Source organism: Cyprinodon variegatus, unplaced genomic scaffold (assembly GCF_000732505.1).
Source record: "Cyprinodon variegatus isolate N-32 unplaced genomic scaffold, C_variegatus-1.0 Scaffold166, whole genome shotgun sequence".
In the NCBI taxonomy this organism is placed as follows: Eukaryota; Metazoa; Chordata; class Actinopteri; order Cyprinodontiformes; family Cyprinodontidae; genus Cyprinodon; species Cyprinodon variegatus.
Genome location: NW_015150619.1, coordinates 772,460 through 797,385, shown reverse-complemented (window position 1 = coordinate 797,385; position 24,926 = coordinate 772,460). Strand labels below are relative to the sequence as shown.

General features: G+C 36.9%; 1 protein-coding gene across 1 annotated transcript in view; it reads right to left on the bottom strand.

Annotated features, from left to right (window-relative positions):
• Positions 1 to 24,926, bottom strand: part of arid5b (AT-rich interaction domain 5B) — a 111,625-nt gene that overhangs the window by 19,477 nt on the left and 67,222 nt on the right. The window contains exons 5-7 of the mRNA XM_015378207.1: positions 11,193 to 11,356; positions 8,174 to 8,450; positions 696 to 748 (exon numbers count right to left, since the gene is read on the bottom strand). Coding sequence (XP_015233693.1) covers positions 696 to 748; positions 8,174 to 8,450; positions 11,193 to 11,356 — 494 coding nt within the window. The remainder of the gene's footprint in view (positions 1 to 695; positions 749 to 8,173; positions 8,451 to 11,192; positions 11,357 to 24,926) is intronic.

Below are 24,926 nucleotides of genomic sequence, written 5' to 3'. Positions count from 1 at the left end.
GAGCTAACAAAGCCTCAGCATGAAACAAGAAATAATCAGAGGCAGATATGATGGTATTAAAAGGATATGAGCAGAGATTATATGAGCTGTATCCTATTTAGGGCCTATGTGTTTGGACAACAGTATACAGCTAGCTAATGAAGAAACAACCATGAGTAACAGATTTCACGAGTGAACACCAAACCATGTTGCACATGGGCAGTGAATGAACAAACAGCGGGCAACCCTGCCAAGTTAACTGCCTCATTCAACCTTATTTCAGGCCCGCTTGCTTCTCCTGTACCCATGCACACTTATGGCTGTGTGTGCGCTCTTCACTTGATCTCCAATGTGGGAAAAAATGAGCGATTTATCCAATTTCCTTCTGCTCGGTGTAGAACAGAGGAACATGTGTTTTCCACACCAAGGGGGTTTTGAAACAACAGCACCATTTCGGCTAAAAGTGGCTTTGAGCAATACTTTCTTCAAAGGGAGGAGTAGTGACTGACCTCATGGGGGTGAAAGGAGGGCAGAAGGAGAGAGAGAGAGATAGAGAAAAGAGGAGAAGGAGGAGGGGTGGGACAGGTAGAGGAGGGCATCAGAGGGAGAGATGTGTCAGAAACATTAAAAAAAGAGGGCAAATATCTCTGGGAGAGGAACAGAATGAGAGGAGGAGGAGAGGGGAAGAGTATGTAGCCACATATGTGAATACTTACTAACTCATATCCTCCGAGTTTCTGTGCAGCTTGAAACATAGTCCAAAGGTTGACTGAGGGAGACAGAGGACAAACAAAGCAGTTAGGAACTATGGGAAAGCTGAAACAAATGACATCATATACAGTCATCGCACCAAGGGGAAGGAAATTACTTTCAAGGTCCCCTTAGTCATGAAAAAGCTATTCTAACAATAAGTAAAAAATAATAATAAAAACCATTACAAATGTAAGCCTTTAATAACGATCAGCAATTATAATCTTGTCTTGAAGATTACATTTTCAAATAGAGGGATAAACAAGAGAAATTAGAAAGCATCAAGTTGTTACTGGTTTTTAAATACTTATAAAAACAAACAGAGATTTTATGTCTGCTTTACACTTCTGGTCAGCTGCCTGAAAGTTCTATGGTCAACCAAAAAAACTAATTCAGACAGTTTAATATAATCTATTAAAAGACAATTTTGTTGGCAGTGTCATGCTGAGGGGATTTTTAATAGAGGACCACTGTTTTAAAGCCAGGCAGCTGTGAGCACAACAGTGCGCCGAGTTGCATATATTTTTGCAAATATATAACAATAAAAACACATACAGATGTTTTATGGTCAAATCTCCGCAATAATATATTTAACTTCTGATATTTAACTTTCCTAATACCTGAATCAATAATCCGGATTTAATTTTGTTTTCTCTCTTTATATTGAGGGAGTTACAATCTGAGCTGTTTTAAATGGCATCTTCCTAAAGATGCAGTAATCTAATCTGAGGATCAAAAGTCTACAGTAATTGTGAGTTGATACAATCTTTCAGGGCTGTTTGACACTTATTTCTTTATATCCACAGCTACAACATGGGGGATTAACGGAGGAACCGTTGCCTTTGACAAACAAGCAAAAGATCAATATGATTAAAGGACTTCATTCAATGCAATTAGGAAATAGCAATATTAAATACCTCTTAATATATAAGATTGAGAGCATTGCATTTAGATTCAGTATCTTGCTAAGACATTGATGGATGGATAATTGTGAGAGTATTAAGTTTTAATATTAGTAATAAGTAGGAGAAAAGAAATTTGATCTTTTTTACCTACTGACTAATAATGGCCTTATTTTGATTTCAAATTGATTAGTGCTCCCCTAACTAGAACTGCATTTCTGCTGGAAGAGTGTACAGTTGAACAAACATGACCACATTAAAATAAAGCACATGCCTCCTCCCGACAAAGACATTTGTTAACCCTCAGCTGCAGCCTGCAGGTATGAATGAAAACCATTAACAGCATCAAAGACTTGGCAAAATGCTCAAACTTGTTTGTTTGAACTAATGCAAATTAATTTGCATCGATTTTCCCACCAAACCGATCCTGACAAGCCACATAATAAATACACGTCTTGTGCAACAATTCTGCCTAAAAATAGCCCTTCAGAAAACCTTCAAATGTCTTTTTTTTTTAAAGGAAATACTTGCAACAAACAGAGAGGCGCAGGTTCATTGAGGGACATTTTGTGGCAATGACATTTGTATTTGCTTTCTGTAACATCATTGTTTAACATTTTTATATGAAGGCCTATAAATAAGAAAAGGGAGGCTTCGCCCAGGGAAAAATCCATCAAAATTCAATCTGTGCGTACACAAAGCCTTGCATTTGTCAAAATGACATTTTCCTATCTCCGCATTTGACAGCATTGATTTTTTTTTTCTTCTCTTCCCTCCTCTCTGCGACCGTTGTCAATGCTCGGGTGGAATAACAAAGGGAGCTGGGTAGGTTTTTCTGTTTGAACTGAGCACGCTGGCGCATTGTACTATGCGACTGTGGAAACAGAAAGATGGTCTATTTAACTCGCTTGTTACGCATCGACTGTAATTACCACAGCCGCACACAGGATTGGGAGGGGACGGGAACACAAAGGCAATGAGGGAACATGCCTTTTCTTAGATGTCTTGTCATTAGTAATTTCTTTTCTTAATCCCCCTCTGTTTGGCAGGGGCAATTATCACTGAGATAAGGATGACAAAACAGGAACACAATGCAGCCTCGGTGACACACCGATGGCACGGCAATTAGACAACAAGGCTGAAAGAGGGAGACAAATTGGAACTGATGTTCACAATCACATGCTGATGTCCAAGCCTAGAAACACACACATGTTTGGAAACTCACAGACAGACACAACACGCACGCTAAATGGTTAATCTCATAGAGTACACAATATAACCACAACTGCTTTCTGTTAGTGCTCTAATTCACAGTCTCTTGCTACCTTTCACCACTTCATCTGCACACATGTGACTTAAAAGGCAGCAGCTGTTCTGCAAAACTGACAAGTGATGAAAGTAAAGGCACAATGGATTAGACAATGAACTGCAGCCATAGTTGTCACAATTATATCAGGTTGTTGAACACTTCAATAAGATGGCACTAGAGGTGAACAGAATCAAGCCTCGTTTTGGAAATTAATTTGAACACACAAACTGACAGGAACTCTCCCAGTTAGGTTTGGGTTGCTTACTGGATTCAAGTTGTAGGAGGTTTTAAAGAGTCACACACTTAAAATGGCATGAAAATCTACAAAACTATATCTGTGGTTAAAAGGGTACAATGCCTCCCCGTATAAAACAAAGCATAAAATAAGTTTTCTTTGTTTAAAAACAGGGTTTCCGCAGGTCATTAAAAATCATTAAAAGTCATTAAATTATTATTTTTTAAATTAAGGCCTTAATAGGCATTAAAATTCATTAAATCCTTCGGAAAAGAAGCTTGAGGCAGAGAAAAGGCTAGAGAATGGGGAAAAATGCAAATCTGAACCAAAGTGGCGGGAAAACGAGTAACTCGGGACATGGCTGCAGCCTGTCCACGGTGAGGATGACGAAGGATTTTGCCGTGTATGTATGTATATATATATATATATATATATGTGTAAGTCATGGGTACTTAAGATTACATTACATTACATTAAGATTATTTCTAAGAGCATTAAAAGAGCATTAAAAATAATTAAATAAGAGTAACTCATTCATGTATAAACCCTGAAAAAGTTTGTGTTTCAAAGCCGGCAACATTTTTTATTAGTGTTGCACCGGTGCCATTTTTTTGCCCCGATACCGATACCCGGCTGTGCAGTATCGGCCCATACTGATACCATACAGATACCATCTGTTTGAAATTGATGTGTGTGTGTGTATATATGAAGAATTGCATACTACTTGGATGTAAAATAATTGCCATCATGCCTACCTGGAATAGGTGACAAAAGTTGAATACACTTTTGGCTCTAAACATGGTATCCGGACCCTATTTTTCATACTCACAGATACCGATTCAACCATTTTAGTGCTGGATCGGGGCCCCGCCCGATACTGGTAGCGGTGCAACCCCATTTTTTATCATACCGTTTCTACAATGTTCATTTGGACAAAATGCAGGAAAGATTGGGGCTTTCTTTGGCTGTTAGTTAGTAAAAGGTGCCCCTCCTCCACCTGTTGCTACACACTCCTTGTCAGCTGGACAAAATAAAGCTACTACATGTTTCCACCTTTTCACAAGTCAAATGTGGCTGTTTGGAAATATTTCTGGTGAAGGAAAAAGCAGCTAATATTAGGTTGCTGTACTGTATGTTACTCTATAGTCTGATTAAAAAAAAGTATAATATTCTATCCTATAAAGGTTTTAAAAGTCAAATAAAAGTTTCTGCTGTCCCACTGTTTACAAACAACAACAATAAAAGAATAACATAATAACTGTAACACTAAATATGTCCTCGTATTTTAGAAACAATTGTTGGTTTTCTTTTTCAAATAAAATAACACAGATTATTTATTTCATTTTTGTCAGAAATGATTCTACTAATGCCATAATATTGTGACGCTGTGTTATTTTTCTCAAGGTTATTTTGTGAGAATCTCCTTCAAAGCCATGGCTATTGTGCTTTCATCATGAAGCTTTCCTGTTCTGCACTTCTCATCTCTTCATCTAAAAAATCCCTGCAGTGGAAACATTTTCAATTTTTCTCCCCATTTTTTTTCTCTACTAACTGGAAAGAAAACAGCATTTTAATCTCCAGGAGACAGAAATAATTAGCTGCTGCTGAAAGTGCTGATAATAGAGCTGTTGTTTACTGCCATTTTCAAGAGAAACATAAAAATGGAAGAATAAACTACAGCCTGTATCCAATCCCTCCGCTTCTTTTTTTTCTTTTCAGTTTTTAATACTTTAATTGGTTTTATTTTCCAGGCCAAGCGGTCACACATAAGTACCTCTACTCTAAGATGTTTAATGCATACAAACCCAGGAGCGAGACATAAATTCAGTATAAGAGAGAAGCAGGGGAAAACTGCTGGGCATTGTGTTGAGCCAGCAATCATATAACAAGGTTCTACAATAACTTACAAGCCATTTGTGGTAAAAGTAGATTGAAGTGAATTATTCTAAGATCTACACGAACAAGATTGGAGCTATTAATCCAGCTTCAGGCTCACATTTAAATGGATACATGAGTAATTCTGGTTAAATCATTTAGCCATCTGTTGCTTTGTTAAAGTCCAAGAAAACTTCACAAAAAAAGATTAATATTCAAAATCAAATAAAATAGCATATTTCAGTTCCCATTACATGAAAGAGACCTCTTTGATCTTTCAGTGCATTTGTAGTGAGCTGAAAAAGGAAAATATAAAACTGGCAGCTGATTACATCTGAGAGTTTGCATTAATTGTGATGTTGCCCCCCCCCCCCCCCCGCCTTTACATGTGCTGATGTGTGCTCGCTGCCAAGGACAAAGTTTAAACAGCATGATTTTAGCATTTAATGAGGACTCTTGCTTATGATGTGTTTGCTTTTGAGATTCAAAGCATGCGCTGTATGTAAAACAGTTGGCGAGCGGACCGCGACTTTATTCCGAGCTCAAACAGAGAAATACCAGCTGAAAGTAAAGACTGCTTAGTGTCTAATTGTCCTTCAGTCGCTATACGTCTTTCCTCCTATTTACCTGAGACCAAAAAAAAAATTTTTTTTAAATGTTCTATTTGATTCCAACAACCCAATCACTTAAATATGAATTATTAAGCTGGCTTTACTTAATAATTGTGTTTTGAACTACTGAGGTTCAAAACACAATACATCAATAGACATTTAAAATATAAATTGTTACCCTGACAACCAAAGCTAAGATCATCTTTCTTTGAAAACAACTCCCTCAGAGTTAGAAAGCTGAGGTTGTCAACATGTTGCACTTAAGCAACAGCGCCGTTTTTCTGAAAGCATATAATGTTGCTAAAAAAGCAATTACCATTACAAAATGTATGAAAATGAGGTGGTATAAAACATTTCCATGACAAACGCCTCCTTACTGTCTGTGCTCAATGCTGTGTTTGACCCTAATGCTGAGGCTTAGTTTGTAAAAATATGTTAGCAAAAAATAACCTTTCAAGCTTGCAGAAGGAAACAAATTAATTGAGGATTAAAGAAGAACAAACTAGAGAAGTTTAATTTATTCTTCAGATTTAGGAATATTAAAACAGTAAAAATCTAGTGTAGCAGGAGAAATGTGTGTCTCCCTGCCAGGGACAGGTTATCCAAAATGGGAACATTAGTGTAGTTGCTATAGATGTTGAAGCTTAAAAATAACTAAAAGAGCAATAAGATTTGAAATCTCTTCTAACAATGTGTCTAGAATGTGCATTATAACAGCTAGATATAAAAAGTATTTTTCATTAGCTGTGACTATAAGCTAAGCTTAATAGTAGGTTTAGCTTTGCAATAATACTGTCACTAAATGGGTTAAAGAGCTTCCTAAACCATAAGTTTAGTAATAATTCTTAAATTTTATTAAAAGATGAGTTCATGATGAAGTCCATTAAATAAAAGACACATTAACTAAATCACACATGCATAATTACTGCCATATTCAGTACTGCAAATGTGCAAGGCAAACATGAGATCATCAATGCATGAATTTGAGAGGAAAAATACAATTCTATCAGATTTATGCAATAGTTTATATTTTTACAGACTATTTACACTGGAAAAGCAGGCTCATTCAGCTGCTACAATATTGTGAGACTGTTTATTAATGTTATCTAGCTTTTAAATATCTTTTATTTTCACACAGACTAGCAAAAAAGGAACAAACACCTACAAAACTGCATGTCGTTTGCAAGTTACTATTTATAGAGTAACAAGAGTCTAACAAGCTGACAGCTAATTAATCAGTCAGATGTTAACAGAGTTTACATTAGCAAAAGAAAAGGGTAGCAACACAGTAGTTTGTGGTTTTCACAAGGAAAGGTTTTTTTTTCAGCCTGCTGAGCAGCCATGTGCAGCAATAAGTCAGTGGGAGTTAGGCCCACATAGAAAACTCCATTTTACTACTTCGTTTTTTCTCATTAATTTGCTTGCGCCAGTGGTTCTCATCTGAACTGTTAGATCCTACGTTGTTCCCTTGACATCAGCGCTAATGTGCATTCCTTCCTTGAATAAAGACTTAGAACACAGCAAATTTAAAAAAAATAATAAAAAAACAATCTGGGATGAGAGTTGGCATCCTCAAGTGCCTTTCCTCAAGATCAAACACCTTAAACAAACACCTTTTTTTCCCACTCCAGTTTCAAGAGACTAGAAAGAGTGTGCTCTTTATGATGTTTACGTGCAGGTTCTTTCCTCTCTGCCCCTCCGCACTTCAAGTGCAAGCTAAGCATCCGACCTATATTAAAGATCTTTCATCTCGGGCAGACGTGTTTCACATACATGTGATGTTCTTCTAACGCTGGTTAAAGGGCGTTCTTGGCCTTCACAAAAAAACAAAAAAAAAAACCTCTTTGACAAGTGTGAGATGTTCTGTCTTACATTAAAGCTGGGTAAAAAGTCCTGACAGAAAGCCTTCCAAGTTTTTTTTTCTGTTCTTTACAAGCTGTTGTATGTAGTGTTTCTCCTCTAAGACTTTTATTCCCATGGTTTATTAGAAGAACAGAGGAATTTTTCTTTATCTATATTTGCCATTATCTCTGCAGTCACTGGACTCTTCTTTATTTGCTCTTCTAAAGCTTCAAACCTCTGTTGATGATTAAGTCTGACTGGAGGGGACTGAGAAGCAAATGTTTGTTTGGAGGATGGTTTACTTAACAAGTGGTCAGAGAAGTAAAATAAAATCAACAAAGGGTTTTCCTCCAGTCTGTTTACCGACATGGTTCACCCCCATTTTCAAACTATAATATAAAACACTTTATTTGTTTTCTTTGCTACAAGTTGAGGGATATTTTCTGATTCTGTCACTTTCTCTAGTTTTATTCTGTCTTTCTTACAGGTGTTTTTCTGTTTCTAATCCACTCTCAGCTTGCTAACCTTTCCCACTGGCAATGTTATGACCTAAATTTTCAAAATCAACCCAGTGCAAATCTACCCACACATACTTTACCTCTTCTTCTACAGTAAGAGTGCTCCTTTGTTTAAACTCTGCGGGAATAAGAGAATAAGTTGCACTACTCACTCTGTTTGAAGCCGAGGAAGGGGATCCTCTCTATGGGCGTGTCTCGCTCTTTCATGTACTTGTAGAGCTCTACCAAAAAAGCCTGCTCCTCTGCACGGCTCTCCTCTGAAGTTTCCTCATCTTTCTTCTCGTCCTTTTTCTCGCTCCCCTCCTCCTTTTCCTTCTCCTTTCCTCGCTCCTTCTCATCGGGTGACGACTTCTTACTGAGGCCTGCAAGCTTTTGTTTGCCCGGTGTGGTTAGCTTTCCGTTGGGTACCGTTTTACAGCTGGGCTTGACCTGCGCAGACAAGAGCACACCGAGTCCACAGATGCGATTAAAGGAAAACTGAAACCATAATGAGAGGGTTATTTAAATGAGGTCAGACAGCTGTATGTGAAATGATCAAAGCACAAACAAGTAACACAAGGCTCTTGTTCTCATCACTGCAAAGCAAGAGATGAGTTTAGCTGGGTAATATCAATAAATGTGTAGTGGAGGATGTTCTTTTTCCAGGTGGATCATCAAAATAAGTGGTCCTTCTAATTGTCAATCATTCTGGGGGTATGTTTACGTGAGGCTGTCCTACGTGCTCGTCCCCATTTTGACTTACCAGTGGTGAGTCTGACTTAGTGGCAAAATTGAAAATCTACTTTTGGAAAGTAAGCTTTATGAGCGATGCAAACAGCAGAACTTTTAAACAGAGCGTGCATGAGGAGAAATGGGCTAGTGCATGCTGTCGCATGCGTTTAATAGCGGGTACAGGGTTGTGAATGTGCTGCTTTTTTTCAAAAATTCACGAATTTCCTCCACTATAGGCGTTTAATTATGAGTCATGAATGCGTTGGAAAATCATTTCGATAAGACTGAAACAGCAGTCATTTTCTGATCAGCCAACACACCATATCTCAGTGAAAAAACCTCTAAACATGAGTCACCCTTTGACATAGGACTATTGGAAGTCGGACAATCATTCTCTTGATGTAACTCAAAAGATACATGTATTTTAGTCCTTTTTTTTCTTCGAATTGATTACACAACGGTGGCTTCATCTTTTCTAATCAATTCATTAGCGGATAGCATCTGGAGGATCTTGGGCTCTATTGTGTGAAGAAGCAGACAATTTTAGTTTCAGGCAAGTTTGTTTTTCTTTATTTATCTATTTATTTATATTTAAGTAAAGAGACCTAAGTTGCTGTTAAAAAATGTATATATTTGTTGGGCCACAACATGGGAAACCAAAATTTAGGCTGACTCTCCTACAACACTTTACTTTTGCATTATCTTCTTTCTGCCATAAAATATGCTGGACTTTTAAATGGTGCTTGACATTTTGGTGTTAAGGATCTAAGTTTTGTAGGCATGAGAAAAACAACATAAGTAATGCAATCAATGTTAATCAAGCTAATCTCTAACAAATGATGATAAGGTGAGTTTAATACACCACTTTAGTAATTATTCTACCATTGTTCTTAAATTATTAAACCCTAACAGTGACCGCTATCTCACATAAGGAGTGTGACATTCAGTTTAGTTATAATATAAAAAGATGGTGTTCTATGGCATGAAAGTTATTAAAATACTTTAAATTTTCATTACATAGAAGTTCTTTGAGAAAGATCTGAATTGGCTAAAATGACTATCTGCAGGGCAGAACTTAAACAAAAACAGAGAAATCGGTCAAATTGAAAAATAGCACTGCTTTCAACAATCTGACCTTCAGCTAAGCGATTGTTTCTGTATTTACAATCCTGCCTCCTTCTAATGGAAACTCGTAAAATAAGATACACATCTTGTTCCTCCCGCAGGATCATGTCGTGCTTGTTTTAGGGACTATTATGCTTTTCAGAGGAGGAGAAAGAGCAGGAAAGAAAAGAGGGTTGCTCTGTAACAGATCTTATCAAATCTAATAAAACAATGGGGAAAATATGTTGTCCTGAAGGCCGTTTTTGAGATTAGATAACACAAAATGGCAAATATTTATATAATCATGAATCAAGAGAAAATACTAAACATTCCTCTTCTACAAATCATCACTTGCATTTCTAGCATGACAGATTATGTCATTTCTTTTGTGTAACAAGTGGCCTTCAGAGTCACATGTTTCCCTTCGTGCACTGGTTGTTGTTACAGTGTGCTGCACCGCTGCTCTGTGGGTCACAGTGGGTTGTTTGAGAAAACTGAAACGCGTTGGCCTTGTTCCACAGCCCAGGATAAAAAATGATCACCTAGAAAACACTATACTGGTAACACAAGTAAAGCCTTTAATGCTGAGCCAGAGGACAAACATTACTGCATATTAATAATAGTCCAAATGGTACATGGGCTGTAACTATGTTAATAACATTCATGACTTCTGCCCTTCTAGAGCAAATAAAAGTACAATGAACCTTTTATATAATAACCTACAAGTTTGCAGAGTCACTCCTCATTTTAATTATGTTTTCATTCCAAGAAGCCAGACTTTGCTGTAATCTTGATCAACAACTCTATAAGTTTTTATGGTCTCTGACCTGAGGGATAATTCAGTGATGAGTCATTGTATAGTAGAACAGTTTTATTATTATCAGCACTTAATTATTATCAGCTTGGTACAATGAATAATGCCCTTTTTCATATTCCTTGAATAAATCAGATGAAATTACACACAAAAAAAGTATTTTTGACACCAACAGGGTGATTCCCAAAGCTTTCGAAACTGAAAAGCTGCCCTACAGTAGATAATCAGATCATTCCTCTCTTAGGTCCTGCATCAAGTTTCTGCAAAATGTTATGTTTAAGACTGTTTGCATGATTTGCTGTAAAGTTCCGATACATGATGACTGAAAAAAGGGTCAAACAAAGTCTATCAGAGTAACTTTTAAAAAGGTTTGGAGCTCTCTTTTATTTAATAGAGGTAACGCAAAAAAAGAATAATGGTGGTTTAAGGCTTGAGAACGTAGATTATATATACTTTGTTTGATTCTATCCAAAGATTTCTAGAAATACAACAATCAGTATACTTTCACCACAGGTTAGTCTATGTAGCTTATCTTATCTCACCTTTGTTGCATTTTTACTCTCTGGGCTTGACGGATCTGGAGCTGCCACAGCTGCCGAACCCTGGGTCGACCCTGACGAGCCTTGACCCGGAGCCTGACCCTGGGAGTCCCTCCTCTGAGAGATGGACAGCTTCTTCTTTCGAGGTCGCCCCTTCAGGTTGGGAGCTGAGGGAGAGCAGAATGACAGGAGGAGATTTATCTATCCAGGCTGGAAATAAATCACACCACCTAGTGTGATCTTTATCCACCGCAGCATAGCAGCACTCCTATTGTTTGTCTCTGTATGTACACAGCTGTGAAATATCAATTTTTGCATTTTTTTTTTATCAGACTTAAATGCTTCAGATCTTTCCAAAAGAAATGTTAAACTGCACAAAACACAAAATAAGCAACAATATTTCAGGAATATTTTAATTTTACCAAATTGCAGGCTTTTAGATCATGGCAACACAACCCAATTTGATTTTTACATCTGGAGTTTGACTAGGCCACCATAAAACCTTCAAGTTGTTTTTGTTTGTTTAAGGGACTTTACAAGGTAGGCTCTCCACCTTTGTCTCATCAGTATTTGAAAAGTATTTTTCTTAAAGTCCCGGGGATCAATGAGATCTCTTTTTGCAGATGTGAGACAGGCTTTTGTGTTATTTATGATCATCGGTGGCTTTAAACTCTGGTACTCCCTCATTGAAATGTTTACCCAGTCTCTTTTTTATTTCTAAATTATTAATGAAACTATTGTTTGCTAAAGTCTACAACATTTAAAACTGAAAAATGACCTCATAACCATTTTCAAAATATCACAATTAGATGCCCTTTTTAATGTATTCCCTGTTTATTGAGATTAAGGCAAATCTGTTGCTTTTGGAGATTTATTATCCTACTTCAAGCTGTCAGACGTGTCTAGATTAAGTCGATAGTTGATATGGTTGATTCTAGTTTGTGAAATTCACTTGATTAACCACATTTAAATTATAGTTTAAAAGGGAATTGCTAGTTTTTCAAGACAGAATTCTTTAAACATGTTTTTCCTATTAAAGAATAACAACCTTAAAAAAAAGCCTGAGTCTGTTTAGTGTGCCAAAAAAAAAAAGCCTCCACATTTTTGTTGTGTTGTACTTCATTACGCAGAAACAATAGGACAAACATTGATTATGAGAAATAACTTTCCTGAAAGAGAAAGTTGCATAAAAAAAAATGCCACAATGCCACGACAGGAACATTTACAAGCAGAAAAAGGAATTTCACAGGCCGGCTAGCCTGTAGCTAATTATTTCTAAACTGGATTAGTGCTGAATGGGCTAACAGGCTGCCAGATTGCTACAATGTGCTAGTAAACAAGCCTCAAGTTTAATTTAACTCAAAAAGAAAAAAAATGCATTTGTACTGAAAGTTTTAAAGCCTGAATACAGAGTCAGGGCGTGAAAACAGTCAAGCAGTTTGCAGAATAATGTAAATTACAGACGCTGGTTTAACCAACAACCCACAAATGGAAGAAGTATGCAAAAGCTTCTCCAAGGGGGATTATTTTCATAAAGAAGCCAAATTCTTACCACAACATATATAACATGACAGCACCATGCTCAGTTTTTTTCTCTTATCCTCTCATCGTTAAAACATCAGTTTGAACTGCAGCGCTTTAGAAGCTCGGATGATTGCCGTCTATATTTGGTTTTCTCTGATTAGTCTCCCCAACACAGTTAATTAAAAACACATGAACGTGCCTGATAGGAGCTCTTTGTTTGAAAAGCTGGCAGACATAATTGCTCAGTTCACATTACACACACAATAAAGTATTTAAACCATCCAAGTCCTTTGAACACCTACGTTTATGTCAACCACCAATTGTAACGTAACTTCTTGGCCGAGCGCCTCGCTCGAATGCAAAAAAAAAACAAAAAAAAAAAACGGCAGGAGAGATAAGCTCCAAGGAGAGAAAGAGAAAAAGAGGCAAACTTCAAATGATCTAAGTTAAGTCACGTATTTCTCCGTATCAACACCCCCCCTTTTTTTTTTTTGAAAGTATGCTCAATGACAGATTTACCCCGTCCAAGGTTGCTCTCTGCCAAAACGACTCCGATTATTTTTGTCTGAGCAAATTCTCGTCAAAGAAAAGAGCTACAATAACAGCAGAGGGGAATAAAATGTTAGAGTCATTAAAAGGCCAAAAGGCTCTGGACTCAGCAGCCCTATCGCTTGGTGTTGTTATCATCACAACCGCTAACAGCGTGGAAAAACAGTGCAGGGAAAATTCCAAGGACATTTGTTGTGCATTTGTCAACTCTCTGGCACTATAAAAACAAGTTTTCAGCACTGTAATCTTCACTAAGAAAGCACTGGGCGTGTTCCCTCCCTCTGCTGTTTTCTCATCTCGCTGCCTCCTTTTTTTCAGTCAATTATTCATTAAGGCTCACAAATCGCATAAATCAGACTGCTAAATCATTTACTCAGATTTGCTTTAAAGAGACATGACACAGTACATCATTTTGCAGCCTAATTATCCTGCAAGTCTCTGACACAAACATCGGATAAAATACCAAAAGATCTGATAACTGAATGCAGTACATGAAGTGAAAACATATGCCGTCTTGCAAAAGCAAACATTAAATGACCAAATTTGCTGGCAGGTTCGGAGAGGAGATGTTCATCCGAGTGAGGTCACAGTCAGAGCGAGGGCCTGTTTTTAGTCCAATAGCAGCCCTCCGAAATCCTACACTCGCTTACATAACCTGCCTGTCTGTTTACATTTTTCATCAGGTCAAATACTGCTGCGTAAGAAAATGCTGCAATTACAGCAAAAAAACCCTGCCGCATAACATAAATAAAGCACACAGAGTGCCTGGGAAACAGAAATAAGCTTAATGTCATTGACTTGGTGACAGAACAAAGCCAGAGCGCCTTCAAACAAAACAGGTTTGATTATTAGAGTAAACTCACAATAAAAAGGTGTGCTTGTGTATTTATTTAGGAGTTCAAGAGGAGTCAGTCCGGTTGTGCTTTTTCTAAATGGCAGTGTTGCATAAGAAAGGAGTCCTATATGTTAGAGTGACACCCAAAACATCAACACAGCTCTCTGTGCGGTACATTGATTTTCTTGAATGGAAACACATACTATTATAGTGTGCAGCAGAACAGTACTATCACCAGACAATGACTTTACAGCATCCGGGGAGATGTGGTATTTTTACTACTCTGTGGGTATTAAGGGTTTTTCTTTTTTCTTCTTCTGCAAAAAAACGGAAAAAAGAAAAGAAAAAAAAGCAGTTATAGGCATGCATGATACTTCCCTTTTAGAGCTAAAAATGCTCCCTTGCATTGACTTGCCAAAAATGGATGCTGACCAAACTTCCACAGAGTTGTTTTATGCTTCTCAGCGAGCTGCTTATTGCTCAGTCTGTGGCTTTCTGCTTATCTGGGACACTAGCGCGGCTCGGAAACACGCCTTGAAGTGGCCAGAGGGCATCACAAAGCCCCAAAGGCACACAGAAACATGCACAAATACAAAGAAAAGTAACCCATTTACTGGTGTTACAGGAAGGTTTTCATACCGTTTGAAATTCTGCATGGGCTTTATCACGATTCAACAACAAGTTTGGATGTATTCTAATAAAGATTAACCTGATAGGCAAACATCTGTTGTAGGTGGTAAAGTGAAAGGAAAGTAATACTCAATTTTGAAAATATTCTACATACCAAAATCTTAAAATTATGGCATGTATTTGGACTCAGAGCCAAACTCTCTGGAAAAGCAGAATATGGAAAAGGAAAGGGGTCTATTTGGGTAGTTTAGTAAGTTTATAACAGGTTAAAAATATCCCAGGCATGGAAGTGTGCTGTCAGTCATCTAAGGCAGGGGTCTGCAACCTCTGGAACCACAAGTGACTCTTTTGACCCCCTACCAAGGCTCTTAATGGTGGTTAAAAACAATAAAGAACAAACTAATGGTTTTAGAATATGGACAAATACCATTCTGACACACAAACCCATACAACAGGCTCACTTTAAAGGACCAGAAATAAGTTTTTAGATCTTTTTTTCATGTCATTTGTCATTAGATTGGAAACTATCTTTATTTGTTTACACAAAAGTTTCTTAAAGAGCAACATCCTTGCTTTCTCTTTGTGAAACATTTAAATATTTCCCTATTTTAACCATGTAAAGCCTATACCATGGTTTAATTGACCATATTTTTAAAAATGTTTTAAAACTAATGATGTCATCAGACATTCTGAAAAATAAAGAAAAATCCGTATTGAATAATCAAAGTTAGATAAATTATTAGTGTTATTTCTCTGCAAGTTATTATGTATTTTATGTTCACTACATGTGTCTGATTGCATAAATTGTTTTTTTCAAGAACAAAAATAGCACGCTGATGATGTAAAGGTTTCAAAAACTCAAATATTATACATTTGGTGCTAAAGGGTCAAAAACAACAAAAAGCAAACAAACTCTTCGCTGCTCAAATAAACAGCAACAGATTTCCTATCGCAGATATTTTATGAAAAAAGTTGTTAAAAAGTTATAATAAAAGTTGTCTTTTATTTAAAGATCATGTCATATTTGTGGGCTTTGCATTTGAGAGGTTGCAGAAAGAGAGAAAAATGATGTTGCAACTGCTACCCTAACTCTACATCTCTGTCTACCTAAACCTACAGGCTGGGTTAGGGGAGCATCATTCAGAGAAGCAGTAAAAATATACAACTTGGAACCTATTAGTCATCCACTCCACAAATGTGGCCTTTAGTAAAGACTGGCAAGAAATCAACAGCAAGCCCTTAAAAGTTTGCTATAAAACAGATTATAGCAATCGTGGTTGTTTTAAAAACCACCTGAAAACATCCCCATGATGAAGCACGGCGGTGGCATCATGCTGGATGCTTTTCTTGAATAGGCCAGGGAAGCTGATTAGAGTTGATTGGAAGAAAAAAAAAGTAATCTGAGCAGTGGCTTCATTTAAATCCTCGGGGGTGTTTTGCTTATTTTAGATGTGTTTTTGAAGCTACACGCCCAAATACGCTAGCTAAGCTACCTCCCTTGCAGCAGTCGAGCTCCGCTAATAAGCTCATATTGGAGGCAGGTGTGTTAAAACATCTGAAAGTTGCAGGACATCAACCCTCGAGGACTGGAGTTTGAGACCACTGAGTTAGAGGCTGCAGGAGATGTGAGACTGCCTTTATATTCTGATGTTAAACACACACTGCCGGAGCTACAATGAAGCAATTTACATCAAATCATATTCATGTGCCTGAATGCTTAAATGAGTGCAGAGCTAAATCCAATTGGAAAAAAAGGCAGTGGCGCTTCAAAACAGTTTTTCACAAAGACTCTATAAACCAATCTGAGCCTGAGCTATGTAGCCAAGATAATGATCAAAGATGGCAGAGGTTTGCTCCAAAAGACTTGCAGCTGTATTTACAATAAAAGGTGCTTTTATAAAGCACTGAGTCAGGCAGTGCTGCATCCAAATGTATGCCACCGTTTTTAGATTCTTCTTAATAAAAGTAAATTAAAGAGAACGGCGTGTCTATTTTCATCCACTAAACAATTACGCACTACTTTATGCTGGCATACTGCACACAATCCCAATAAAATATATAACAGCCTGTGGTAGTAATGTGATAAAATGTAACAAGGTTAAAGCAGTAGGAATGCTTTAGCAAGCCATTGTTTATTGATGGAAAGTTAACAAAATTGAATATAGTGGCTTTTTGGAAAGACGTTAATTCATGATGCACCCATACATAAAAAAAAAAAAAAACATAAGAGTGCTCTCCAGGGCTTAACATGCCTCTGTTAGAGAACTTCAGAAGTCACGACATCTTCAGCAGGGCGAAGAGTCAAGCCTGTGACGTCAAACGCACTCAGCTCCTACTGGCTTTGAAACAAGCCTCTGTTCTCATAATTTAGCCCCTTAGAATCAATTAAATACAGAAGTAGTGTCATTCAGATGATGTCAGTGATAATGGAAAAACTCATTAGAGACAGCTCAGGGATGGTTCTGATATCTGTCTGCTTCAGTAGTGAAGAGCCACAGGGAAGCAACAAAATGTGCATGGCTGGGAGGCAGCTGGGAATACAGCACCACACACTTCACTGATGGATGTCTTGGACGATAAAGCTTCATATCTTTGCCAGTGTTTAACTAAATGAAAAGTAAAGCAGCTAAATAAGAGTCCTCCTTCAAGTGAACATGTGATTGTGCTGATACATTTTTGCACTTCCCTGGGAAACTGTAATATTATATACATATACAAATAAAATCTTGAGGGATATGAAATACTGTGTTATACAGTAAGCAGATTAGTTATTCAGCTCATCTCTTGATTTCAGCACTTTAGGGACAGTAACGCTCATAGTGAACTTTAAAAATTTCCAGACAAACAATGTTTGCTAATGTTTTAAGCCACTTTAGCAACAGTGACCTAAGGGAAAATAACCTTTAGAAACACACATGAACTATAGTTCAGACTGAAAGCATGAACCCTAATAAACATTTTTCAAATGTAATCAGATCTCTACAGGTGCTCTACATTTATTATTGTTACCTTTTTTTTTTTTTTACCACTATCATCATTTTACCTTCCTTTTAAAATTTTTCATCCTAGGGCTCAAAATACCATAAATTGTGGTCAACTAAACAGTAACCTTCTTAAGTATTTAAGTCATTTTCCTACAAAACGTCTGCAGGCTTTCATTGTTCTTTGACTAATTTTCTATTAACCTTGGCTCATTGTTGGAGCTAAGTTTAGACATCTCTCTTTTAAAATTTTTGAGCTATTTTTAGTTTTAAACTAAAGTTACCAGGTTTCGGATCTCTAAATAAATGAATATGAGTTCATGTAGCCATCCAGCCTAATTAAGTCATTTGGTCAAGGGAACAGGCCCGCAGCATCACAGATCCTCTAAACCTTTAGAATGAACAGAAAGGTCCTATTACATCATTGGGATGGTAAAAAATTCTAATTGATTTATTACTTGGGCTTACTTGTGTTACAGAGAGGCAAAAAAATGTGTTCCCTAATCTTTAACAAGTAGAGTATGAATCAGAAATAATCACTTTTAAATTGATGCATTTTAAACCATTGGACATGCAGTTATTTTTATGTCTTTATGGAGGTTCTAGTATAAACAAACAAACTGAAAGTTGGATTTTTTGTTCATTAGACTGCAGCACCAGCCATGCTGGTTGCATGCTCACCACAACTAGAGCAACATGATCTCCAGACGAGGCCTCACAAAACCTGACGATTTAAGTACCCAGCAGCTGAGGAGGAGCAACAGAAAAGGAGGTCAAAGCTATCTTTAACCTCGGACTTTGTACCTTGGGCAAGTTCACATACTTAAAGACTATCAAAAGTTTATTATATTGTTCTGAGCACATCTCTGGGATCACAAAAAAGAAAAAAAAAAAATGAAATGACCCAGTCAGGATAAAAAGAAACCTTTTTCTCCCTGCAGGAATAAAAGCAGCTACTCCAGTTATCAGTGTCTATATAGAATGACAGCTACTTTAACTTTCTCATTCTTATACTTTTATCTATAAATCAGGAAAAATACTGAATAATTACTACAACACTAAGATTTTTCAGGCTAAAATAATAAATAATCCCTTATTAATATTGTTATTTCTGTATTTAGATATAATACTGGGTGGTTGTTGTTTCAGTTTGTTCTTCTGCTGCATTCTAGGTTTTTAACATTGTTAGTATTTTTTGTAGGAAAAAGAAATCTCTTCAGTAATACTATTATATTTCAGAAAGTAAAAGTTTGGTCTGCTTGTTTTTAATTAAAAAGTTTTACCCAGGGGATTGTTGTAAAGCTTTAAAGTAAATTGGCACCCAAATAACAGGAAGTGAGATGGCTTCTCTGCACCTATTTTATTTGTTGACACTAAACTCTTGATGATAAACAGAGATTGTCTACAGCAGAGAGTGAAGCATCAGGGCAACAGTATATAAAGCCTCACAGATGAAATTGTCATGGTGACAGAGATCCCTGCTGAACTGCTTGGCCCCCTCAGTTTCCTCTTAAAGCTTTATTTATCTGCTGTTATCCTGACAACATCCTCAAATTTATTCGATTCATAAAAGCACTATTTGACTGGGATTAGATTGTAAGTCCTGTAAAATATATAGAGATACAGCATGGACATAAATGTGAGTCCTAAATGTTATAGGGAGGTCAAAGGTCAAGCTAAATAAAAGAATAACTAACACAATATAATAAGCCCCAAGTCATAAAACTACTAAGCTCAATAAATATCACACCTCTGCAGTTCAGTTGATTGAACAAATGAAACAACAGATCCGACTTGTCAGATCTGAAGTATTATGCAGCCAAAGTGCGACTGATTGACTGACTGATTGACTCAAAGCCTGGAGGAAATGTCACATCTACAGTACGATTTCATGAAACAAAATTCCCACTCCAGCTCTTTAATTCTGCACCCAAGTTCAAACACGGACGTGAAGGAGGAATGTGCCAGACACGACTGTAAGAAGAAGGGGTTGACAGGAAACATGTTTTGACATATTTTGTTGTCTCACTTGGTTGCAAATTCACCAAAGGCCTGACTCCCACTCAGCAATTATTAGCACAGCTCACAGCCAAAGGTAACAGTCGTGTTGCAACACTTAGCTTTGTTTAAACAGCACAGCATGTGCCTCAGGAGAGGAGACCATACCCTGCAAAAAAATACCTCTTTGGAGAATAAAATATATCAGTTAGATTGGGAGTATTTTATGTAAAAAGAAGGCAGTCAAAGTTATTAAAGTAAAAACTTAATTAACACACCAATAAATTTGATAATCACTTACAGAAGATGCTGTTCTAGACAACAGAATTAAATACATCAGTTACAGACTAATAAAAATATTTACAGCACTTAAATTTTAAAGACAATCAAGCGAGTTTCTGCAAAAAAAATCTAGAAAACAAGCAGGTTTTGCATTGGGACATGAACATTTTTCTAGAAATGTTTAACTTTTTCATATTAGGTTATTTCAGCTTTATTTATTTGAGCTTTATTTACCAAAGGCCCCTTAAACAGCTCTCCATTTAACTTTTGCTCAGAAGATAAAATATTTGACTTCAATAAAGAAGCACATTTCTTGCAGTGTAATATTTTCACTCAGTTCCTAAATAACATTTAAACCCAGTCTTAAAGCCGCTCCTCTATTTCCCTCCTCCAGTTCTTAAAAGGAAATCAGTATTGGCTGAAATCGTTATCTAAAGGTCAAAGCTTTAAAAAATGATCATAAATGGTCTATAAAAGTCTGATGGGTGCATTTCTACTACTGCCTACACAAATTAGATCACTGAAGCCACCCAGTGTGAGAGTCAAACAGTACAGGGGATATTAAAAAATAACACTGCAATCCAGCTCTGTTTGAATTAAAGTAAATTCTATCGACTGGAAACTCCCTAATGAGTCAGAGGGTGAAGAACGGGAAGGACATAAAGGATGTTTAAGCAAACACAAGGTAAAGTCATCCGTAAAACACCCTGCAGCGATTATGCCCTCAGGAGAAACATGTCAGCATATGCATCTGTGCAAGAGGGAAGGCATCCTGACACCCCATCCCCTCCCTGATAGATTTGTAAATGAAACTCTATCTGTGAATACACCGACTCTAACACAAAGAAAGGCGCTCAGCTATGACATACAGTACGAGCTCACAACACTGGAAATTTACAGCAACTTTACAAAACATGAAGCACCTCCGCAGACCATAGCTGACCCCATCATGCTGTGATCAGGATGAAATAACACTCAACTTAAAATAATAAAACTAAACATGATTCATAATAAAAAAACAACACCTGCCATCTGCAAACAAAATAACTGATAAATAATACACCAGCGATCATGATATCGCAAACCCTCTGAAGCTGCTCCTGAAGCGCTGGCTTTAATCTGCAGAGCAGTGGGGCATTAAATGTGTGATCAGTGGAGTGATATGACACTTCGGTGGAACATTTTAACTTAACAATGAAGTGACAAGAAGAGCTCCAAAGCTGAACACCAACAGCACCAGAGAGAAAAATATGGAAGAAAATAAACATCACAAAGGAGAAAGCAATGACTTATTTCTCAGTCAGCCATGACAGGCAGCAGTGTGTGTTCATGTTCCATCAAAAAAACAAAAAACAAGAGGTTGGAGGGATTTCAAGTGTTTCAGCCCGAGGATTGTAAGGATCAGACTATGGTTTCAGTGTGAGAAGCTCGTCTGGGGAGACATTTCTTTCTTGGAGTCGTTTCTCAATAAGCACAGAATATCTTTAGTGCAGTAGAGAGAGATCATGTTTCTGATCTTTAAAGCTTTCACACCAAAAACATCAAAATAAAATCCAACGTGAAAATGATTTTTGTTACTTTGGTAATGGATGGGGACACATCAGAGATTAGACTCCACTTAGTATTCAAATCTGTGATGCTTCAATCTCTTTCAAATGTGTCCTTCAACGCTTCGTCTTTTTAAACTAGATGAAAGATGAGAGATAAAAAGAGAAAATATCCAAGCATGAGTAAATCGCAGCTATCTTTAATTGTTAAAACACAATTTAAGCAATCCTACAGTGAGAAATTCACATTATTCTGTTGATTTTACAGCGATGATTAGAGTCGGGAGGGGGGTTGATAAGTGATGTTTATTTGTCTCTTTGTAAAACTGAAAGTCAAATTTCATAAAACATGGCGTGATAAAATAAAAAAGTTTATTAAAATTTTGATTAATTTTACCAACACAAACCTGTCTGTACAAGTGTGAAAAGAATATGGCCGATTTCGACTCCTGATCAAATCCCAATAAATCTAAATGAGGTATTAATGGTAGATATTATTTACAGGAGAAATATAACCACATTTAATTAGAGTAGAATTAGGCTACGTTCACACTGCAGCCACAACTTAACACTTTGTTAACACAAGTGTAAAACAAAAGAAATTTCGTTTGGAACAGCTCTCTGGACAATGTCATCTTTTTTTAAAGTGTAGCCTTGAAAAATAATAAAAAATATATATATAAAAACAGCAATATAAACATATGACAACATTTTCATTTTTTATATATATATAAGGATAAAATAAGATAAATATAATAAAATACAATACAATAACCCATTTTACAAAACATTCAGCAGTCTAAATGCAGTTGGGAAGAATAAAGTGACCCAAATCCGATTTTTTTTTGCCCATATGCGACCTGTATCGGATCTTTTCATGACAGTCTGAACATCACAGATCAGATTTTTTCTCATGCGACCCAGGCCACCTGGCTAGGTGGTCCTGAATCCAATACATGTCTGATTTTTTCAAAAGCCTCCTGCGTCTGAAGGCCCAGGTCACATTCATCCGACTTGAACGTCATTAATATTCAACAAAGGTCACTATTCTGCCTCTTGCTACGTAGATGCGGGAACAACAACCATGGAGGACGATAATGTGGAGAGCAGTTTTTTTTGGTAACTATCTTGAAAAGATTGAATTTTTAAGGTTGGGAAAGATCGCTAAATGTGCTCCAGCACTAACATCCATGTTTACTTTCGTTAATACAAAGTAGGCTTGCTAGTGACATCACTGCTCCCTCTACTTTTCATGCTGGACACTTAAGCTGTATGAATGCAGTTCACACAGAAGATCACATACAAGTCGTATGCGTTTGGAAACGCAAAAAAATAAATCATATTTCACACAAAAAAAAAATCGGAATTGAGAATTAAGGCCTGCAGTTTAAATGTGGCCTGCAGGAAATGGCTTTACATCATGTGCTTTTTGCACGAGTATGAACCCACCCCACGGTAAATGGAGTTATTTCAGACCCAAAGGAAGTTGAGTGCAAAACATCTCAAACTACAAAAACAGAAAGTGTTGAAGCATTAAAAATGAATGACACGCTAACCGTAACAAATTTCTGCATAAAGAAAAAAAATCCCATGAGATTCAAACACTTCATAGACAACAAAAGTTATTTTTAAACAAATCATACAGATGGCTTCAATTGTAATTATAGCATTTCCAAATTCAATGTTATTATAGAAAATACCTTTAAATGCCGTTTATACCTCCAGCTGGTAAAAAGCTTTCTAAGAAAGCCAGCCATCCTGAGTGTCCATACAGTGTCCTTTAAATAAAAGGATTTACATCATAATAAACATGAAAAAAACTCCAGGTTTGTAAATGTCATACCGATCCCCACCTAGTTTTATTTTGTAGGGAGAAATGGTTTCAAAAGACCAGATATGGTGCCAGCCTCTGCTACATCACCTCCCTCATAAAATGACACCAATGCTGTATATCTCTTTCTCTTTGTGGCAAAAACGAGTCAGTCTTTTCACTGACAAAGAAGCCCATTTAAACCTTTCATACATAAAAAAAAATGAGTCATTCTGGACATGTTTAATCTTTCTTTGTTCCCGCACTTGGATGCAAATTCCAGCAAAGAGTAATTCAAGACAAACTGAAAGTAGAAAAAAAAAACAATACAGTCATACTTCAAGCAGCTCTATCCTCGCAATCAACCAAAATTACACAATGTGCCCACAGAGAGCGGGGGCGGACACAGTACACTGTTTTTTATTAATCATCAAATCCTCCGTAGCTTGATAGATGATACAAGTGTTAATTAATTTCACATAAACACACAGGCGAAGATTACCACTGATTAAATTGGAAAACAATTCACAGCAACGACTGAAAGCCCAGCGAGTCACAACCTCAGATGGGATTTCACATCAATGATACTGACATATTTATTTTTCACCCGATTGCAACACAGGAAGTTTTTTTATACAGCAGTGCCTGAGAGCTATGCTGGATTTAATGATGGCGCATACTTCTAACTGCTTCCTGGGGCTTATAATTTACTTACTCTTATAAACCCATAGCAGTTAGTAAGGTAAGCAACCTTAACATGATTCAGATCTTTAAAAAAATGCGTTTATTCTTGAGTTTTAGTAAAATTGTAAAAGGCTGCCTTATTGGGAGCATGTTTTCTGTTCACTAACAAAGAAAATTTGCTCTAATAGGAGCCTGTTTGAACACGTGCTTCAGTAAAAAGGCAGGGATTAGTGGAGCTTGTTGCTAAAAGAGGTCTAACAACAGTCCCCCGTGGCGCAGCCAACTCATCCACAGGTCCTCAACGGCTTCTTGCAAACAGCCTTTTCTTTATATCTGCAGAGGACCCTGGCTGACTCATCTCCCGTCTTTAAAAAGAGCAGCTCTGCCCAAATACAAAGAAAATGCACAAAAAAAAGATAAGCCAATTATTAGTAATTTTGCTACAAAACTCATTTTTTATACTTGTGTAACCTGCTGATATTGTGTTGAACTGAAGGTTTCCTCGCTGATCTGTGAAAAGCACAATTACATTTCAAACTGGACGGCCTGTTTTTAGACGTGCAGCGAAAAAAAGCTCGAAGTACTACATGCTGTTACAGTATTACTGTTGTAGGAAAATAGAGAAATAAATTGCTTCCTTTATTTGCAAAGATAAGGCTACATCAGCATTAAATCCGGAGCATGTTTATTCTAGTTTATGTCAGATATTGACTCTTCCAGGAAAAATGTCTGTTGCATCAATAGAAGAAAGCTATTTTGTTTGTCTAGTGAATGAACTTGAATTAAAAAGTGGCTTTTTGACATTTTCAACCAACAAGGCACCCTTTACTAATGACTGACTGTGGAATTAATTGGATTATTAATTGGATGGATGGATGGATGGATGGATGGATGGAT